The sequence below is a fragment of the Vulpes vulpes genome, chromosome 5 (assembly GCF_048418805.1).
Source record: "Vulpes vulpes isolate BD-2025 chromosome 5, VulVul3, whole genome shotgun sequence".
NCBI lineage: Eukaryota > Metazoa > Chordata > Mammalia > Carnivora > Canidae > Vulpes > Vulpes vulpes.
In genome coordinates, this window is record NC_132784.1 from 73758786 (window position 1) to 73772488 (window position 13703).

At 38.5% G+C, this 13703-nt stretch overlaps 1 protein-coding gene and 1 non-coding gene across 19 annotated transcripts in view; both read right to left on the bottom strand.

Annotated features, from left to right (window-relative positions):
• CKAP5 (cytoskeleton associated protein 5) overlaps positions 1-13703 on the bottom strand; it is a 107019-nt gene that overhangs the window by 10180 nt on the left and 83136 nt on the right. For all 18 annotated transcript variants that reach the window (XM_026004061.2, XM_026004066.2, XM_026004065.2 and 15 more), the window contains exons 29-35: positions 13399-13548; positions 12862-13065; positions 12531-12666; positions 11892-12085; positions 10600-10772; positions 9172-9345; positions 8858-8978 (exon numbers count right to left, since the gene is read on the bottom strand). In XM_026004061.2, the coding sequence (XP_025859846.1) occupies positions 8858-8978; positions 9172-9345; positions 10600-10772; positions 11892-12085; positions 12531-12666; positions 12862-13065; positions 13399-13548 (1152 nt within the window). The remainder of the gene's footprint in view (positions 1-8857; positions 8979-9171; positions 9346-10599; positions 10773-11891; positions 12086-12530; positions 12667-12861; positions 13066-13398; positions 13549-13703) is intronic.
• Positions 12294-12404, bottom strand: LOC112924398 (small nucleolar RNA SNORD67). Its single transcript, XR_003235878.1, has one exon. It is a non-coding gene; the product is annotated as a small nucleolar RNA SNORD67 (small nucleolar RNA).

A 13703-nucleotide genomic window follows, 5' to 3' on the forward strand; every position in this document is an offset into this window, starting at 1 on the left:
CACATCCTTTGGTCATTTTTCTGTTGGGTTCTCCATTTCTCATAAAAATTCATAAGAGCTCTGTTTCCTGTAATTATTAATCCTTTGTTGGTCATATGGGATGCAAATATATATCACAATATACCACCTGTTCATTGACAGTATATGGTAGATTTCTCCAGATTAAAATCCTAAAAATTTTGTATGATCAAATGTCTTATTCTGTTCTGGGTTTCCTTGTTTTTTAATGGTCTCCCCAAATTCTCTGGTTATTTAAAAAAATTTGGGCAGGGGGAATCAATTGTTTTAAATTTCCACAGGGTTACTAGGGTCTTATTCTTTTTCAATCTCTTCCTCCTCTGTAGTTGGTTCCTTCCTCATTCCTGACACTTAGATTTTTGTTCTCTCATCAGGCTAGTAAGGAATTTATTTTGTTTTATGAGGAACAAATTTAGATTTATTATTTTAAAAATCCATTTCATGAATTATAGTTTATCTCCTACTTTTAAATTTCTTTGGATTTATTTTTTATTTTTCTAATTTCTGGTATGTACTGAGTTCCTTTATTTTAGCCTCTCTTCAATAATAAATTCATTTCAGGCAATATATTTTTCTGAGGTCAGTAGTTTCAGTAGAGTTTTAGAGAGAAATGCTTTCCTATTCACTATTAAGATTTTTGGGGGACGGCTCCTGGGTGGCTCAGTCTAGCCTCAGACTCGATTTTGGCTCAGGTCATGATCTCAGGGTTGTAAGATCAAGCCCTGAACTGGGCTTCACGCTCAGCAGAGAGCCTGCTTGGGATTCTCTCCCTCTGCCAGCCCCGCCACCTCCACCCCTGTCATTCTCTCAATCAAATTAACAATCTTTTTTTTTTTAACAATCTATATTGTTAAAAATAAAGAGTTGTGGGTTTTTTATTTTGGATCAAATGGTTAGTCAGGAGCATGTTTCATACTTTTCCAAGTATTTTTTGTGACATTATTTATTAAAAAAATTTGGTCAGTATATCTTTATCATAGCATTTGTTAAGATATGAAAAAGTATACACATTTTCAGAGACTATAAAATTCTCTTCACAGATATATATATCAAATCTGGTATATATGTTTACTAATAATTTTTTTAAAGAAGATTTATTTCAGACAGAGAGCACATGAGTGGGGGGGTGTTGGGGCAGAGGGAGAGGGAGACAAGCGGACTCCTTGCTCAGCAGGGAATCTGACGTGGGGTTTCATCCCAGGACCCTAGGATCATGACCTGAACCGAAATCCAGAGTCAAATGCTTAAATAACTGAGCCACTCAGATGTCCCACTAATATTCTTTATTAAGCTTTAACTTTAATATGATACAACATACAAATCCTAAGAAAACAATTTTTTTTTTTTTTTTTTTTTTATGATAGTCACAGAGAGAGAGAGAGAGAGACACAGGCAGAGGGAGAAGCAGCCTCCATGTAGGAAGCCCGATGTGGAACTTGATCCCAGGACTCCAGGATCACGCCCCAGGCCAAAGGCAGGCTCAAATACCGCTGAGCCACCCAGGTGTCCCCTAAGAATACAACTTAACGAAATTCTATGCCTATGCATCCGGACATCTGCCATTGAGGACAAGCTATAGGACACCCAAAGCATCCTAAAGCTCTCTTCCTGTCCCCCATGCTGGTACCTTGCCTTCCACCAGGGGTTACTATTCTTTCTGGGTTTTCCTTTTATTTATTTATTAAAAAACAAAACAAAACAAAACCCACTATTTTGACCTCTAAACTGGTAAGAATTATTTAATTCCTATGTCCCTATTTTTCATCTACTGCATCTGTCCCAATTGTCTTAATCTGTAACTTGTCTTTTCATTTTTTTTTTTTTTTTAAGTATACTTCACAACCAATGCGAGGCTTAAACTCATGACCTTAGATTAAGAGTCACATACTCAACCGAGAGCCAGCCAGCCAGCCAGGCACTCCACTTGTCTTTTAATTTTGTTACAAACAAGAGTATCTTGGGATAAGAGGAAGTTTTTAGAAATTTTAATGTAGTAAAAGATTTCTATTTTTTCCTTATATTTTTTGTGTCTAGTTTAAAAAGAAATCCTTACATAATGTGAAGTAAAAAATGTTCTCCTATTAAGTTTTCCTTTTCACATCTAGGTCTTTAATTCATCTGAAATATACTTTGGTGCAGGAAATAGCAATCTAATTATACTGTTGTTCCCATGGAAAATAACTAGTCCTAGCACCATTTACTGATTAATCTAGGTTTTACCAAGTGATTTTTAATCACTTGGTGTTAAGTTTCCTATAGCTGTGAGTCTATTTCTGGACTCTGTTCCATCTCAGTGGTTGAGCTGCTTGTCTGGGCCAATACTACACACTATCTTAGTTACAGTGGCTCTGTAGCCAAAGGTGATGCTAGTGATAGAAGCCTTCCACTATGTCCTCATTTTGAAAAAGTCTTAACTTGACTTTGCAATTTTTTTTAAAGATTTCATTTATTTATTCATGAGAGACAGAGAGAGAGAGTGAGTGAGAGAGAGAGAGAGAGAGAGGGGGGGGGGGGCAGAGACACAGGCAGAGGAAGCCTGATGTGGGACTTGATCCTGGGACTTCAGGATCATGCCCTGGGCCAAAGGCAGGCGCTAAACCACTGAGCCATCCAGAGATCCCAACTTTGCTATTTGTAAGCCCTTTTATCTCCCATATAAATTTAAGAATCTGCTTCACAACTGCAGAAAACTGTTGAGATTTTGATTAGAATGGCTTTGATTTGATAGGTTAATTTGAGAACTGGTAACTGACAACCCCGAATCCTGTGAACATAGTATACTTCCATTTATTTGGAAATTCTCTAATATCATTCAATTTTCTCTGCAAAGGTCTTATATAGAAAATGCCTGATTTATTCCTAGCCACTTAAACATTTTTGTTACTGAGAGTTTTATTTTTATCTCTTAATTTTCTTATGACAGTAAAAATATATGTAATATAAAATTACCATTTTAGCCATTTTAAAGTATATAATACAACAGCATTACATCACAGTGTTATGTAAGCATCACCACTATTTCCAAAACTTTGCTATCATCCTAAACAGACTCCATATTCCTTAAATAACTCTCCATTCCTGTCTCCCTGGCCCTGGTATCCTCTATTCTACTTTCTATCTTCATGGATTTGCTTATTCTAGATACCTCAAATATGTGGAATCATACAGTATTTGTCCCTTTGTGCTTGATTTATTGCACACAGCATAATGTCTGCAAGGTTCATCCATCTTATAGCATACATCAAAATTTCATTCATCTTTATGGCTGAATAATATTCCATTGTATGTACATTCCACATTTTGTTCATTCACCTGTTGATGGACTCTTGTTTTCCACCTTTTGTCTGCTGTGAATAATGCTCCTATAAACACTGGTGTACAACTATCTGTTTGGGTCCCTGCTTTCTGGGAGTGGAATTGCTGGATCTTATTGTAAGTCTATGTTTAACTTTGTGAAGAGCCACCAGACTGTTTTCCATAGTGGTTGCACCATTTTACGTCCTCACCAGCAATGCAACACAGGCTCTCATTTCTCTACATCCTTGCCAACATGATTCCCATTTTTAGAAAAAAAAATCCTAATGGGTGTGAAGTGGTATCTCATTGTGGTTTTGATCTGCATTTCCCTAATGACTAGAATGGCAAACAACTTTTCATGTGTGTTTACCAGCCATCTGTGTATCTTCTTTGGAGAAATGTCAGTTTAAGTTCTTTGCGCCCCCCCCCACCCCCCCTTTTTGTGGTTGGTTGTAGTTCTTTCTATGTTCTGGATATTAATCTTATATCAGATATATAATTTGAAAATCTTTTCTCCCATTCTGTGGGATGTCTTTTTACTCTCTTGATAGGGACCTTTGATGCATTAAACTTTTAAATTTTGATGAAAGTTCAATTTAATTATTTTCTCTTTGTTGCCATTGCTTTTGGTGTCATACCCAAGAAATCACTGCCAAATCCAGTAACATGAAGATTTTTTCCCTAATTTTTTTAAGGTTATTATAAAAGAGGCATGATGAAAGATTTCACAACTTCACTGGAATGGGCAGCTTCACACAATGCCATCTCAGTAATGATATATTTCAGTCTACATACTTTCTGAGAATGTTACCATCTCTAAATAAATAATCCTTGGAACACTTGGGTGGCTCAGTTAGTTAAACTTCTGACTCTTGATTTTGGCTCAGGTCATCTCAGGGTCATGGGACTGAGTTCCGTGTTGGGCTCTGTGCTCAGCAGGAAGTGTGCTTCAGATTCTCTCCCTCTGCTTGCTCTCTTTCTCAAATAAATCAACCAAGAAAGAAAAGAAAGAGAAAGAAAAGAAAGAAAAAGAAAAGAAAGAAAAAGAAAAGAAAGAAAGGGGGGAGGAGGGAGGGAGAGAATTGTTTTCCTTGAGGTTTTTCTGGAAGCAAAATGCCTCCTTCGGTTGCAGTTGGCTGTACTCCTTTCAACCAACACTTGGTCAAAGAGGGAAAGAAACTTTCTTAATGCCTGTCCTGCCATGACTCTGGCCACCAGAGTTCATACTCTGCTCTTGAGCTGCCACTGCCACAAGAAGACCCTTCTCCCCATATTTTCTTCTAAGAGTTTATAGCTTTAGCTATTATATTTGTCTTTGATCCATTTTGAGTTAATTTTTTTATATAGCATAAGAGTCCAACTTCATTCTTTTACATGTGGATATCGATTTTTCTGGCATCATTTGTTGAGAAGACTGTTCTTTCCCCACTGAATGATCTTGTCACCCTTGTCATTCAGACCACTAATATGGTTTCTGCAGTGATCATCCTCTCCCTTCAGTCCATCTACTCAATTTTAAAATTCTGAAACCATGTTTTTTTTTTTTTTTTGCCAGAGAGAATCTTTATATTTAATAATAAGTCCTCTTTTTATTTTTCTTTATTATTTTATTTTTTTAATAAGTCCTCTTTAAGTACTCTTCCCACACCTTATTCTCCCTTCCCCTATGGTCATCTTGTCCCCTCCAGCAATTCCATTGTGCTAAGAGATTACCATTCTGGTTTTTTTTTTTTTTTTTTTTTTCTTCCCAGTTACTGAGTCTCTTATGGTGTGGTTCATTATTATTCTAACCTAGTCAGGATTCACTCTTGGGTCTGCCTTCGGAAAGCCTCAATTTTGGCAATCTGAGAATGGGAAACATGGTAGTTTCTCCCCTTCTAAGTTTGTGGTATGCCAGCTTGCAATCTATCAGTCATACAGCACAGCAGTAAGAGCAGGTACTTCTGCTCTTCTGTCTCTGAAGGTACAAAACCTAGAGACTTCCCAGCCTCAGCCAGTGAATTCAGCCTTTTTGTTTAGCAACCTATAGTTCCCTGGGGGCCAGGGAGAACACTGGGTCCTCCTATTAACACTCATATAAACCACTACTGTCCTTTATTTAGGGGATCTTCTGGTCTTCATGGATGAAAAGAGACTTCTTTCCAGAATTTTTGGTGTTTCCATCTTCTTCCCTGGGCTCTGCACTATTGAACTTCAGGTTTTCCTGAAGGCCTATATGTAGAAAAGCCTTATACTTGTACCAGATGGAGCTTGAAACTTGTACATACTTCAGATACCAACTACCTGACCCAGCAGCTCCTCTGCTCAGATGGGTTTGAAGTCGATGGAGAAAGGCAACAGCAATGCATGTATTAAAGTCACTATTTTCTAGAATGCCCTCTAATGTCGAAACTTAAAAGGAGACGATTTGTCAAACAATAGCAAAAATCTTTTGCTGAGATCCCCAGTTCTTCCATTTCTAGCCATCTGCCTTCACAGAGATGTCAAACAGACTACTCAAAATTAACACAGCAAAGACATAGCTCTTCATTTCCAACCTCAAGATTGCTCTTCCTTCAGTTTTCCCTATTCTCAAGAAGCACCACCATCCATCCACCCAGGTGCTCAAGCCAAAAATCAAGGAGTTACTCTTCTTTTCCTACCTTACTTTTCACATCCCATCTGTCTCCAAGTCTTGTGGATGATACTTATCTAAAGATACTCTGGAACCACCCACTTTTTTCTTCTTCCCCACTATGATAATCCTGGTGGATGTGATATTATCTTTTTATTTTTTAATATTTTTTTTCTTTATTTATTTATGATAGTCACACACACACAGAGAGAGAGGCAGAGACACAGGCAGAGGGATAAGCAGGCTCCATGCACCGGGAGCCCGACGTGGGATTCAATCCTGGGTCTCCAGGATCCCGCCCTGGGCCAAAGGCAGGCGCCAAACCACTGCACCACCCAGGGATCCCCTGATATTATCTTTTATATAAACTCCAGTCATAACTTTGTAACAGATCTGGTCTTAAGAGAATGGCCAGAGAGACATTTTCCCCAATAAAAATAAAGTTCAAACATTATAGAAATGTTGAAATAAAGGAATTTATAAAATCCTAAATCAGTTGAGAATAAATTGTCAATCTGATGCTCCACGCCCATCTCATACTTCGCTATGTATTTCTTTGTCACAAGGACATTCTCCTTCATACTCCCTGAGGCAACACTCAAAATCAGATTAGTATTGACATTGTTACCATTTAATCCTCAGGCCCTATTCTATTTTCTCTAATTGCCCTGATCACATTCTTCACAGCTAAAGGCCAGTCTAGAATCATGTACTACATTTAGTCATGTCTCTCAGTCTCTTTTTGGTCTAGACTAGTCCTTAGTCTTCCCTTGACTTTCAGGACCTTGACATTTGTAAAATATCCCTTTGTTTGCATTTGTTTGAGGTTTCTTCATGATTAGATGACATTAGGAATGTCGGCAAAGTGATGCAGAATTTCCACTGGATCCTACAATGTGACACAGAATTTCATCTTGTCTTATTACTTAGGTTCACTTTGATCATTTCAAGGTGATGTCTGCAAAGCTTCTGTATTGTCGACTTAAAGTATTTTGTATTTTTTGGTTACTTTTTGTATATTAGTCATTTGCATTTTGTGGGGTGGTACTATGAATCTGTAAATATCCATTTCTCTTCAAAATTTTAATTTATATGGGTATGGACTTGTTTCCTATTTGGTTACATTTTATTGAATATATTTCCTAAATTTTATTCAGTTCATTGGGTTAAACCCTATCATTATCATTATTGGTTTTGATGTTGGGTCCTTCTGACCTGTCCCTATCATTCTTTGAGCCTTTTCCTACTATCTGGTACAATACGATATTCCAGGATTATCCTATATTTTTCTAATTCAGCCCTAGAATCTACCCCTTCTCCAAGGAGCTCTCATTCCCTTTTAGTGGAAAATGGTATTTAGAAGCCAAGATCTGGAGGTGCTGGTTACTGTTGGGGCATTGCTATTCTTAGGTCCCCTCAATGAAAAGAACTAGGGAATATATGTATATTATATACATACATATATATCTATAGCATATACTTATACCACATACATACATATATACACATTTACATTGATATTTATTTCTACTTTTGAAAATCATGAGTTCATACTGACACATCGAATCTAATTCTGGTCCAATACCAGAGTTTAGTCTATTTTGCTTTCCTTTCATATTTTAGTGGTTTTTTTTCTGGCAGTAAGAAATGTGACTTCTATTTTTCTTATATTTCTATGGCCAATCTCTTGGTATGTAACCAATCTCCCATCTCTGCCCCCAGTCCTTCCCTATGCAGATGCCTATTTCTCCAGCTTCATTGCTGACTCCCCATTCTGAGCCACCTGCATGCTGCCTTGTACCCAACACACGTGGATATCCTCCTCATCTTGCCTGGGAATCTATCATGCCAGAGTGGCTGTCTACACAACATCCTCTTCATCTTGCTTGCGCTCTGACTCCTGACTCTGCATCACCCCTCCTGTATGACACCATCCTCACTCTTGCATTAGGCCATGATGGCTCCCCACCCCCACCACCTGCCACAAGGTGGATGCTTACCTTGCTCTACCAACTTACTGGCTTTTCGACTAGATTGTTAGGAAAGGGAAGCAGAAGAAGAGAATGATTTTTAAAAATTACATAGCTTCTTTGCTCAAAATTCTCTAATGGTGTCCCATCACACTTAAAATAAAATCCAAACAACCTACCAAGGAGCTTTAAAGATCTACATTGATGAGATGATCTCTTTTATTTTTTTAAAAATATTTTATTTATTTATTCATAGAGACAGAGAGAGAGAGAGGCAGAGACACAGGCAGAGGGAGAAGCAGGCATCATACAGAGAGCCTGACATGGGACTCGATCCAGGGTCTCCAGGATCACACCCTGGGCTGCAGGCGGTGCTAAACCGCTGTGCCACCGGGGCTGCCCGATGAGATGATCTCTGTCCACCTCTCGAATCTCATTCTGTACCATTCTCCCCCTTGCCCACTCTGCTCTGGGTACATGGGCCTTGTGTTGTTTCCTTGAATATTCCAAACTCATTCTTCCCTATAGCTTTTGTATTAGCTGTTCCCTCTGCTTGCATCCCTGACCAGCAATCTAAGTAACTACTCAGCTCTTCTCTTTGATCGTCCCATTTGAGTTATATTTACACAGTAAATGCTATTATCTGGTATTTTCTTATTTACTTATCTTTCCCTGTCCACTAAAATGTAAGTAAGTTCCATGAGATTTAGTGCCTACTTATTCAGTGCAGTATCTCCAGCCTCTGGTGAATGAATGCAAAGTGTAAAGAGCAAGTGTCTATGAGAGCCATATCCTGGGAGGCAGGTGATGACACTGAGTGGTCCCTGTTCAAAACTTTTTCATCAGGGCAGTGCTGAATGCTGCCTACACCTCCTTTAATTCTGTAACCAGTAGGTAGCCACCACTTGTACAGCCTCCAATGCCAATGGAATTACTGCCATGGTAATACCCCCATTACCTGTGTCAGAGCTTGGATGCTCGTGTTGATGTCACCACTGGCAACTTGGGAGATAATGAAATTGATTGTGGATGCTGTATTACTGTGCATGTCATCGAAGTGTGGAGAAACAGCCCGGATTCTAGAGAGCAAAGGGAAAAAATTCAATCTTTGTTACAAGACATCCCAGTGGCATCTCCAGGTCTTTGTAAAGAACTGTTACCAGCCATACAGTAATCAGTTCTAAAAAGTTCTGACTGCACAGAAAGCTCTTTTCATCTGTGCATTCTCATGATCAGACACTGCTGACACTTAAATGAGAGAGATTAACTTACTTGGGTTCAGGAATAAGGACTGGTTCAAAAATGTCATCCAATTTGTGCTGAACAAGCTCTGGCATTTCACATCGGACTGTACTATTGTCATTCTCAATCTCATCTAGATCCAGCTGGAATTCTCGGCGCACCATCTGGGCTGCCTCAGGATGTCCACTCATACTTCGGGCTTGGCTAAGGAAGCAAAAGGAGGCTCCTGAACTAAAGGAGATTTCTGAACCAAAGAGCAAGAGTAGCACTGCCAGTTGCCCCAAAGCTTCAAGACAGATGTTCAACTTCTGGTTTCAGCCCCCCTGAATGATGTAAGTCCTTGAGTCTAAGCAAGTGCCTTCAATGGGCAACAACACTGGTTCATGAATACCCTTGGAGGAGATCATTCTAGCTTGTATTTAGAATGCCTTTCAAATGGTAAGTATTCTCTCTAGTTCACTAAAGCCAACAAACCTTGTACTACTATTTCAGATGGGGCAGAAAATGATTAATAAAATTAATAAAATTATTTATATTATTATTTATTAATAAATTAATAAAATTTATTAATAAAATTAATAAAATATACAGACTAAAAGCTCTCTACTCGAGATTTAAGAAAAATCTCGACTGGCTGGCTCTTTTCTGCCAAATTAACTGGTGTTTAAGTTTTTCTAATCATAAGCATTCTTCCATGCAGTGTTTGGAACATTTTATACGTTGAGGGACAGTCACCTCTTTCTAGGAATATTCACTCTTGACAGGTCAGGGACAGCATTACATCCAAGCGATAGGTATTTAAGGCTTTCAAATTCAAATTGGTTAACATTAGATATTGCATATAGCCCAAAATAGAGCTGTCTTGCTTAGGAGGCTATATTTTGAGTCTCTATGCCAATTCTGTGTTGCATGCATTTTACTTATCAGCCATATCTGAAGAATAGGAACCTGACCATGGCCAGGTATAACACAAGGAAAAAGGTGAACCAATTATTTAGCTACTTGACATTGAGTTGACACCTCTGCTAGCCAGTTGACTTCTAGGGAAGGACTGATTCATGGGATACTTATGGATACCTTCTAACCTGTTTAGAGTTATAAACTCTAAACCAATTGCCCTCCAGAGGGGATGAATCCAAGTCAGAAGTTAGAAAGATATAAGAGCCCTGCTAATGAGAAATTAGCAGGCAGTACTTACATCCTATAAGTGCGATACATAATTCTGTCCACGGAAAAGCAGTGAAAGAAGGCACAAGACTATTTAGAAGTGGTTTTGAGACAAAGACAAAGACAATGAAGACTGAAGGATTAAACATTTGGCTACAAGACATTTCCCCAGACATTCCGTCATGCATGGTAATGGCTACAGAAACTCAAGATTATGTTACAGGATAAGCTCTAAGCACACAAGGCAAAGGCCACTGAGATGTTCTTAGACAAGTGTCTCCATCTACATACTTGAGTTTGGAGGACATGTCTTCTGCTGGTCCCTTGCGCAACATGTTGGCGTTGGAGTTTATGCTCTGCGTGCGCGGAGGTTTCTCCTCCACCTGTTTTATTGGGGCAGCTGAAGGCCTCTTTGCTGACCGCTTAATCCTCTCCTCAAGCATGCTCATATCTTTTTCAGAGAGCTGTAAGAGAGCCCAAATTTAATTTATTCTCTCCAGAATATGAAGAGAATTAAAAACCTAATTGGAAGATTCAAGAGTCAATATCCATTCATATATTGAAGCAAGCAGAACCTACTATGTTGGTTTAAGTTTATTTTCAAAACACTAGCTACATTTTAAATCAACTATTGTTAAAATTTTCTATATTAGAAGACTCTATGAAAGAAAGAATACAAAAGGAAAGGATATTAATAACTACAAAAGACCAAAGAGTAAATAACGCTTCCTTATGTCTCTTGTGTCACCACTATGTCAACTAAAGGCAAGAAGCTTCACTTTTGATCATCTGTAAAATTCCCATTTGCTTTATCTCCTTCACTGACCTGTAGTGAGGATGTAAACAGTTAACACAGGTAAAAATATATAAAAACCGTGCAAATATATAAAATACTAGGGAATAAGTGGAGCAAAGGACTGAGATACAACCACAAGTGACTGGCTCAAACAAGTAATAAGCAATGAGAGCAGCTGACATGTCTGCATAGTGTGGCTTGTAGCTGTAGCTAAAGACTCTTCTGATCTGACAGGTACCAGAATTATACCTATGAATACTTGCTCACTAAAAACTAATTGCACTAACAATTCTAGAGCAGATTTCTTAGGCAGAATATAAACCCAGACTAGCTCAGGATTTCATTCAAAAACAGTTCTCAGGACACTTGGGTGGCTCAGTAGTTTAGCGCCTGCCTTAGGCCCAAGGCGTGATCCTGGAGTCCCAGCATCGAACACATCGGGCTCCCTGCATGGAGCCTGCTTTTCCCTCTGCCTCTCTGTGTCTCTCATGAATAAATAAAATCTTAAAAAAAAACAAAAACAAAAACAAAAAAAACCAGTTCTTGTTTTTAAAGCAACTGTATAGCTTTTCTTTCTCAGAAAAGAAAATCTAGTTTCCAGTAAGACATAGCATAAATTGCCCTACAACAATCAGAGACAGCCTCAAGGGTTTATTTGGACTCTAGGACACACTGGGTTAAGCTTAATAAAACGTGATAAACACTTAGCTCGAGTTGCAATGACATGAAAGCTGACCCCTGATTCTGCAATTCACATGTTGAAAATGTTCAGAGAAAAGTCACTCACAGTTCCAATGAGTTTGAACACCTGATCTCCATGTACATTGTACACAGTGACGATGGTGTTGAGGGCAGCATTGCGCACAGCGTTGTCACGGTCTCCTATGTGAATCGCTATCTCTTTTAAGGCTTTCCCTGGGGTTGGTTGGCAAACATTCATGCCATAGGACTCAACGAGACACCCCAGTTCTTCCAGGCACTCTGATGGGGGAGAAAGGTTAAATTAATGAGACCCAACACACATTCGGCTTAGAGACTTATCTTTACTAGATAAATTTGCCTTAGATACGTGAAGGACTAAAATCTTATTCTGTCTCTATTTAGAATTTTTCCTTGTTTACTGCTTTCTGATAAAACACATAATAAAATAATAGTGTTACAGCAAGTGCTCCTGGAAGAAAGGGATACCTGTGAGTCAGATGGCCCCTGTGCACTTGATTTTGTCACCAGGGTGGTACTGAGTGGTGCCTGTATCACCTGATACTCTGGCTCCACCAGTGTGCAACTCATCACTCTCACAGTCCAAATCGGAAGGTTGAAATCAACTACATGGACACTGAAGAAATGTCCTTGTTCATCTATAAACTATTTCTTTTAGAGGTCACTGCTGTACAGACTCATGCCTCAATTTAAATTGTTGTTTCACCTGCTCTTTGCTTAGAGTTTTTGGATTTGGTTCCTTCCATGATGAAGGGGAACATCTTGCTGGCTGGGTAGACAAGGCACATCCGGTTCAGGATGGCACGGACATCTTTACGAATGACATCCTTTGGTTCTCCAACCTAGTTGACAAGGAGAACAATGAATGAGGCATTTCCTGAGGGGCAAAGGGTCATCCCATGTGTCACTACATCTTGGAAGAACAGGGGCACAGGAATGAACGGTGGAATAAATGAAAAAGGGAGAGGGAATCAAGGGTGGGAACTGAGGTCAGCTGGGAACTTGGGCAGTCTTTCAGAGTGAGAACAATGTATTACCTTGAGGATGAGATAGGGGATGAAGGAAGATGCTTCATTCTCAGTAAGATGATACTCCTCCTCACTTAGCAGGGTGAAGAGTAATTTTAAATATTCTAGGGCTTTCATCAGGACGCTGGTATTGGTGTCAAAAAATCGCAGGGTAAGCCACTTTAAGATAAGATCCAGGCAACCAATAACACCCTCTTTTTCACTCTCCAAGTGCTTAAAACAAAACACAAATAAAATTGTATAAAAATTTAAGTTCCATTAGGTAAGGACCTTACAGATTTTACTAGAGTTCAATAAGAAAACTAGATTCTTATGATTCTATTTAAGACCTAAAATTTTGATTAAGTAAATAATACACTCATGTAAAAAAAAAAAATCTAAAATTTTGAGAGTCATTTATTCTATCAAATAATTAAAAAGCTCCCAAAACAGAGAACATGGTGTATTCTAGTTTCTTCTCAAGTCATGTTAACTTCTGGTTATTTCACAAGGCACAGTATTCTCATGGATCTGATATACATGTGTATTTATCTACAGCAAACCTACATCAACCATAACAGCAAGGGCTTTATTATGATGCTGAAAGTCTGAGTGAAACATCTCATCTTGTAACCACTTAGCCACACAGCTAGACATCTGAGTCTTTAGTTGCTCAATGTATTCATCCCGTGGAGTAGTAAAATTCCACTTCAGCACCTAAAAAAAAGTCAAAAGGGATTATAAAATGTTCAACTGAAATGAGGTAGAGAACATTATTTAAAGCATCTGCAGAAATCAATTTAATAGAATATTTTAAAATTTGACAAGATTAATTTGTTATTAAATATGAATGCAAAATGTATTATCAAGCA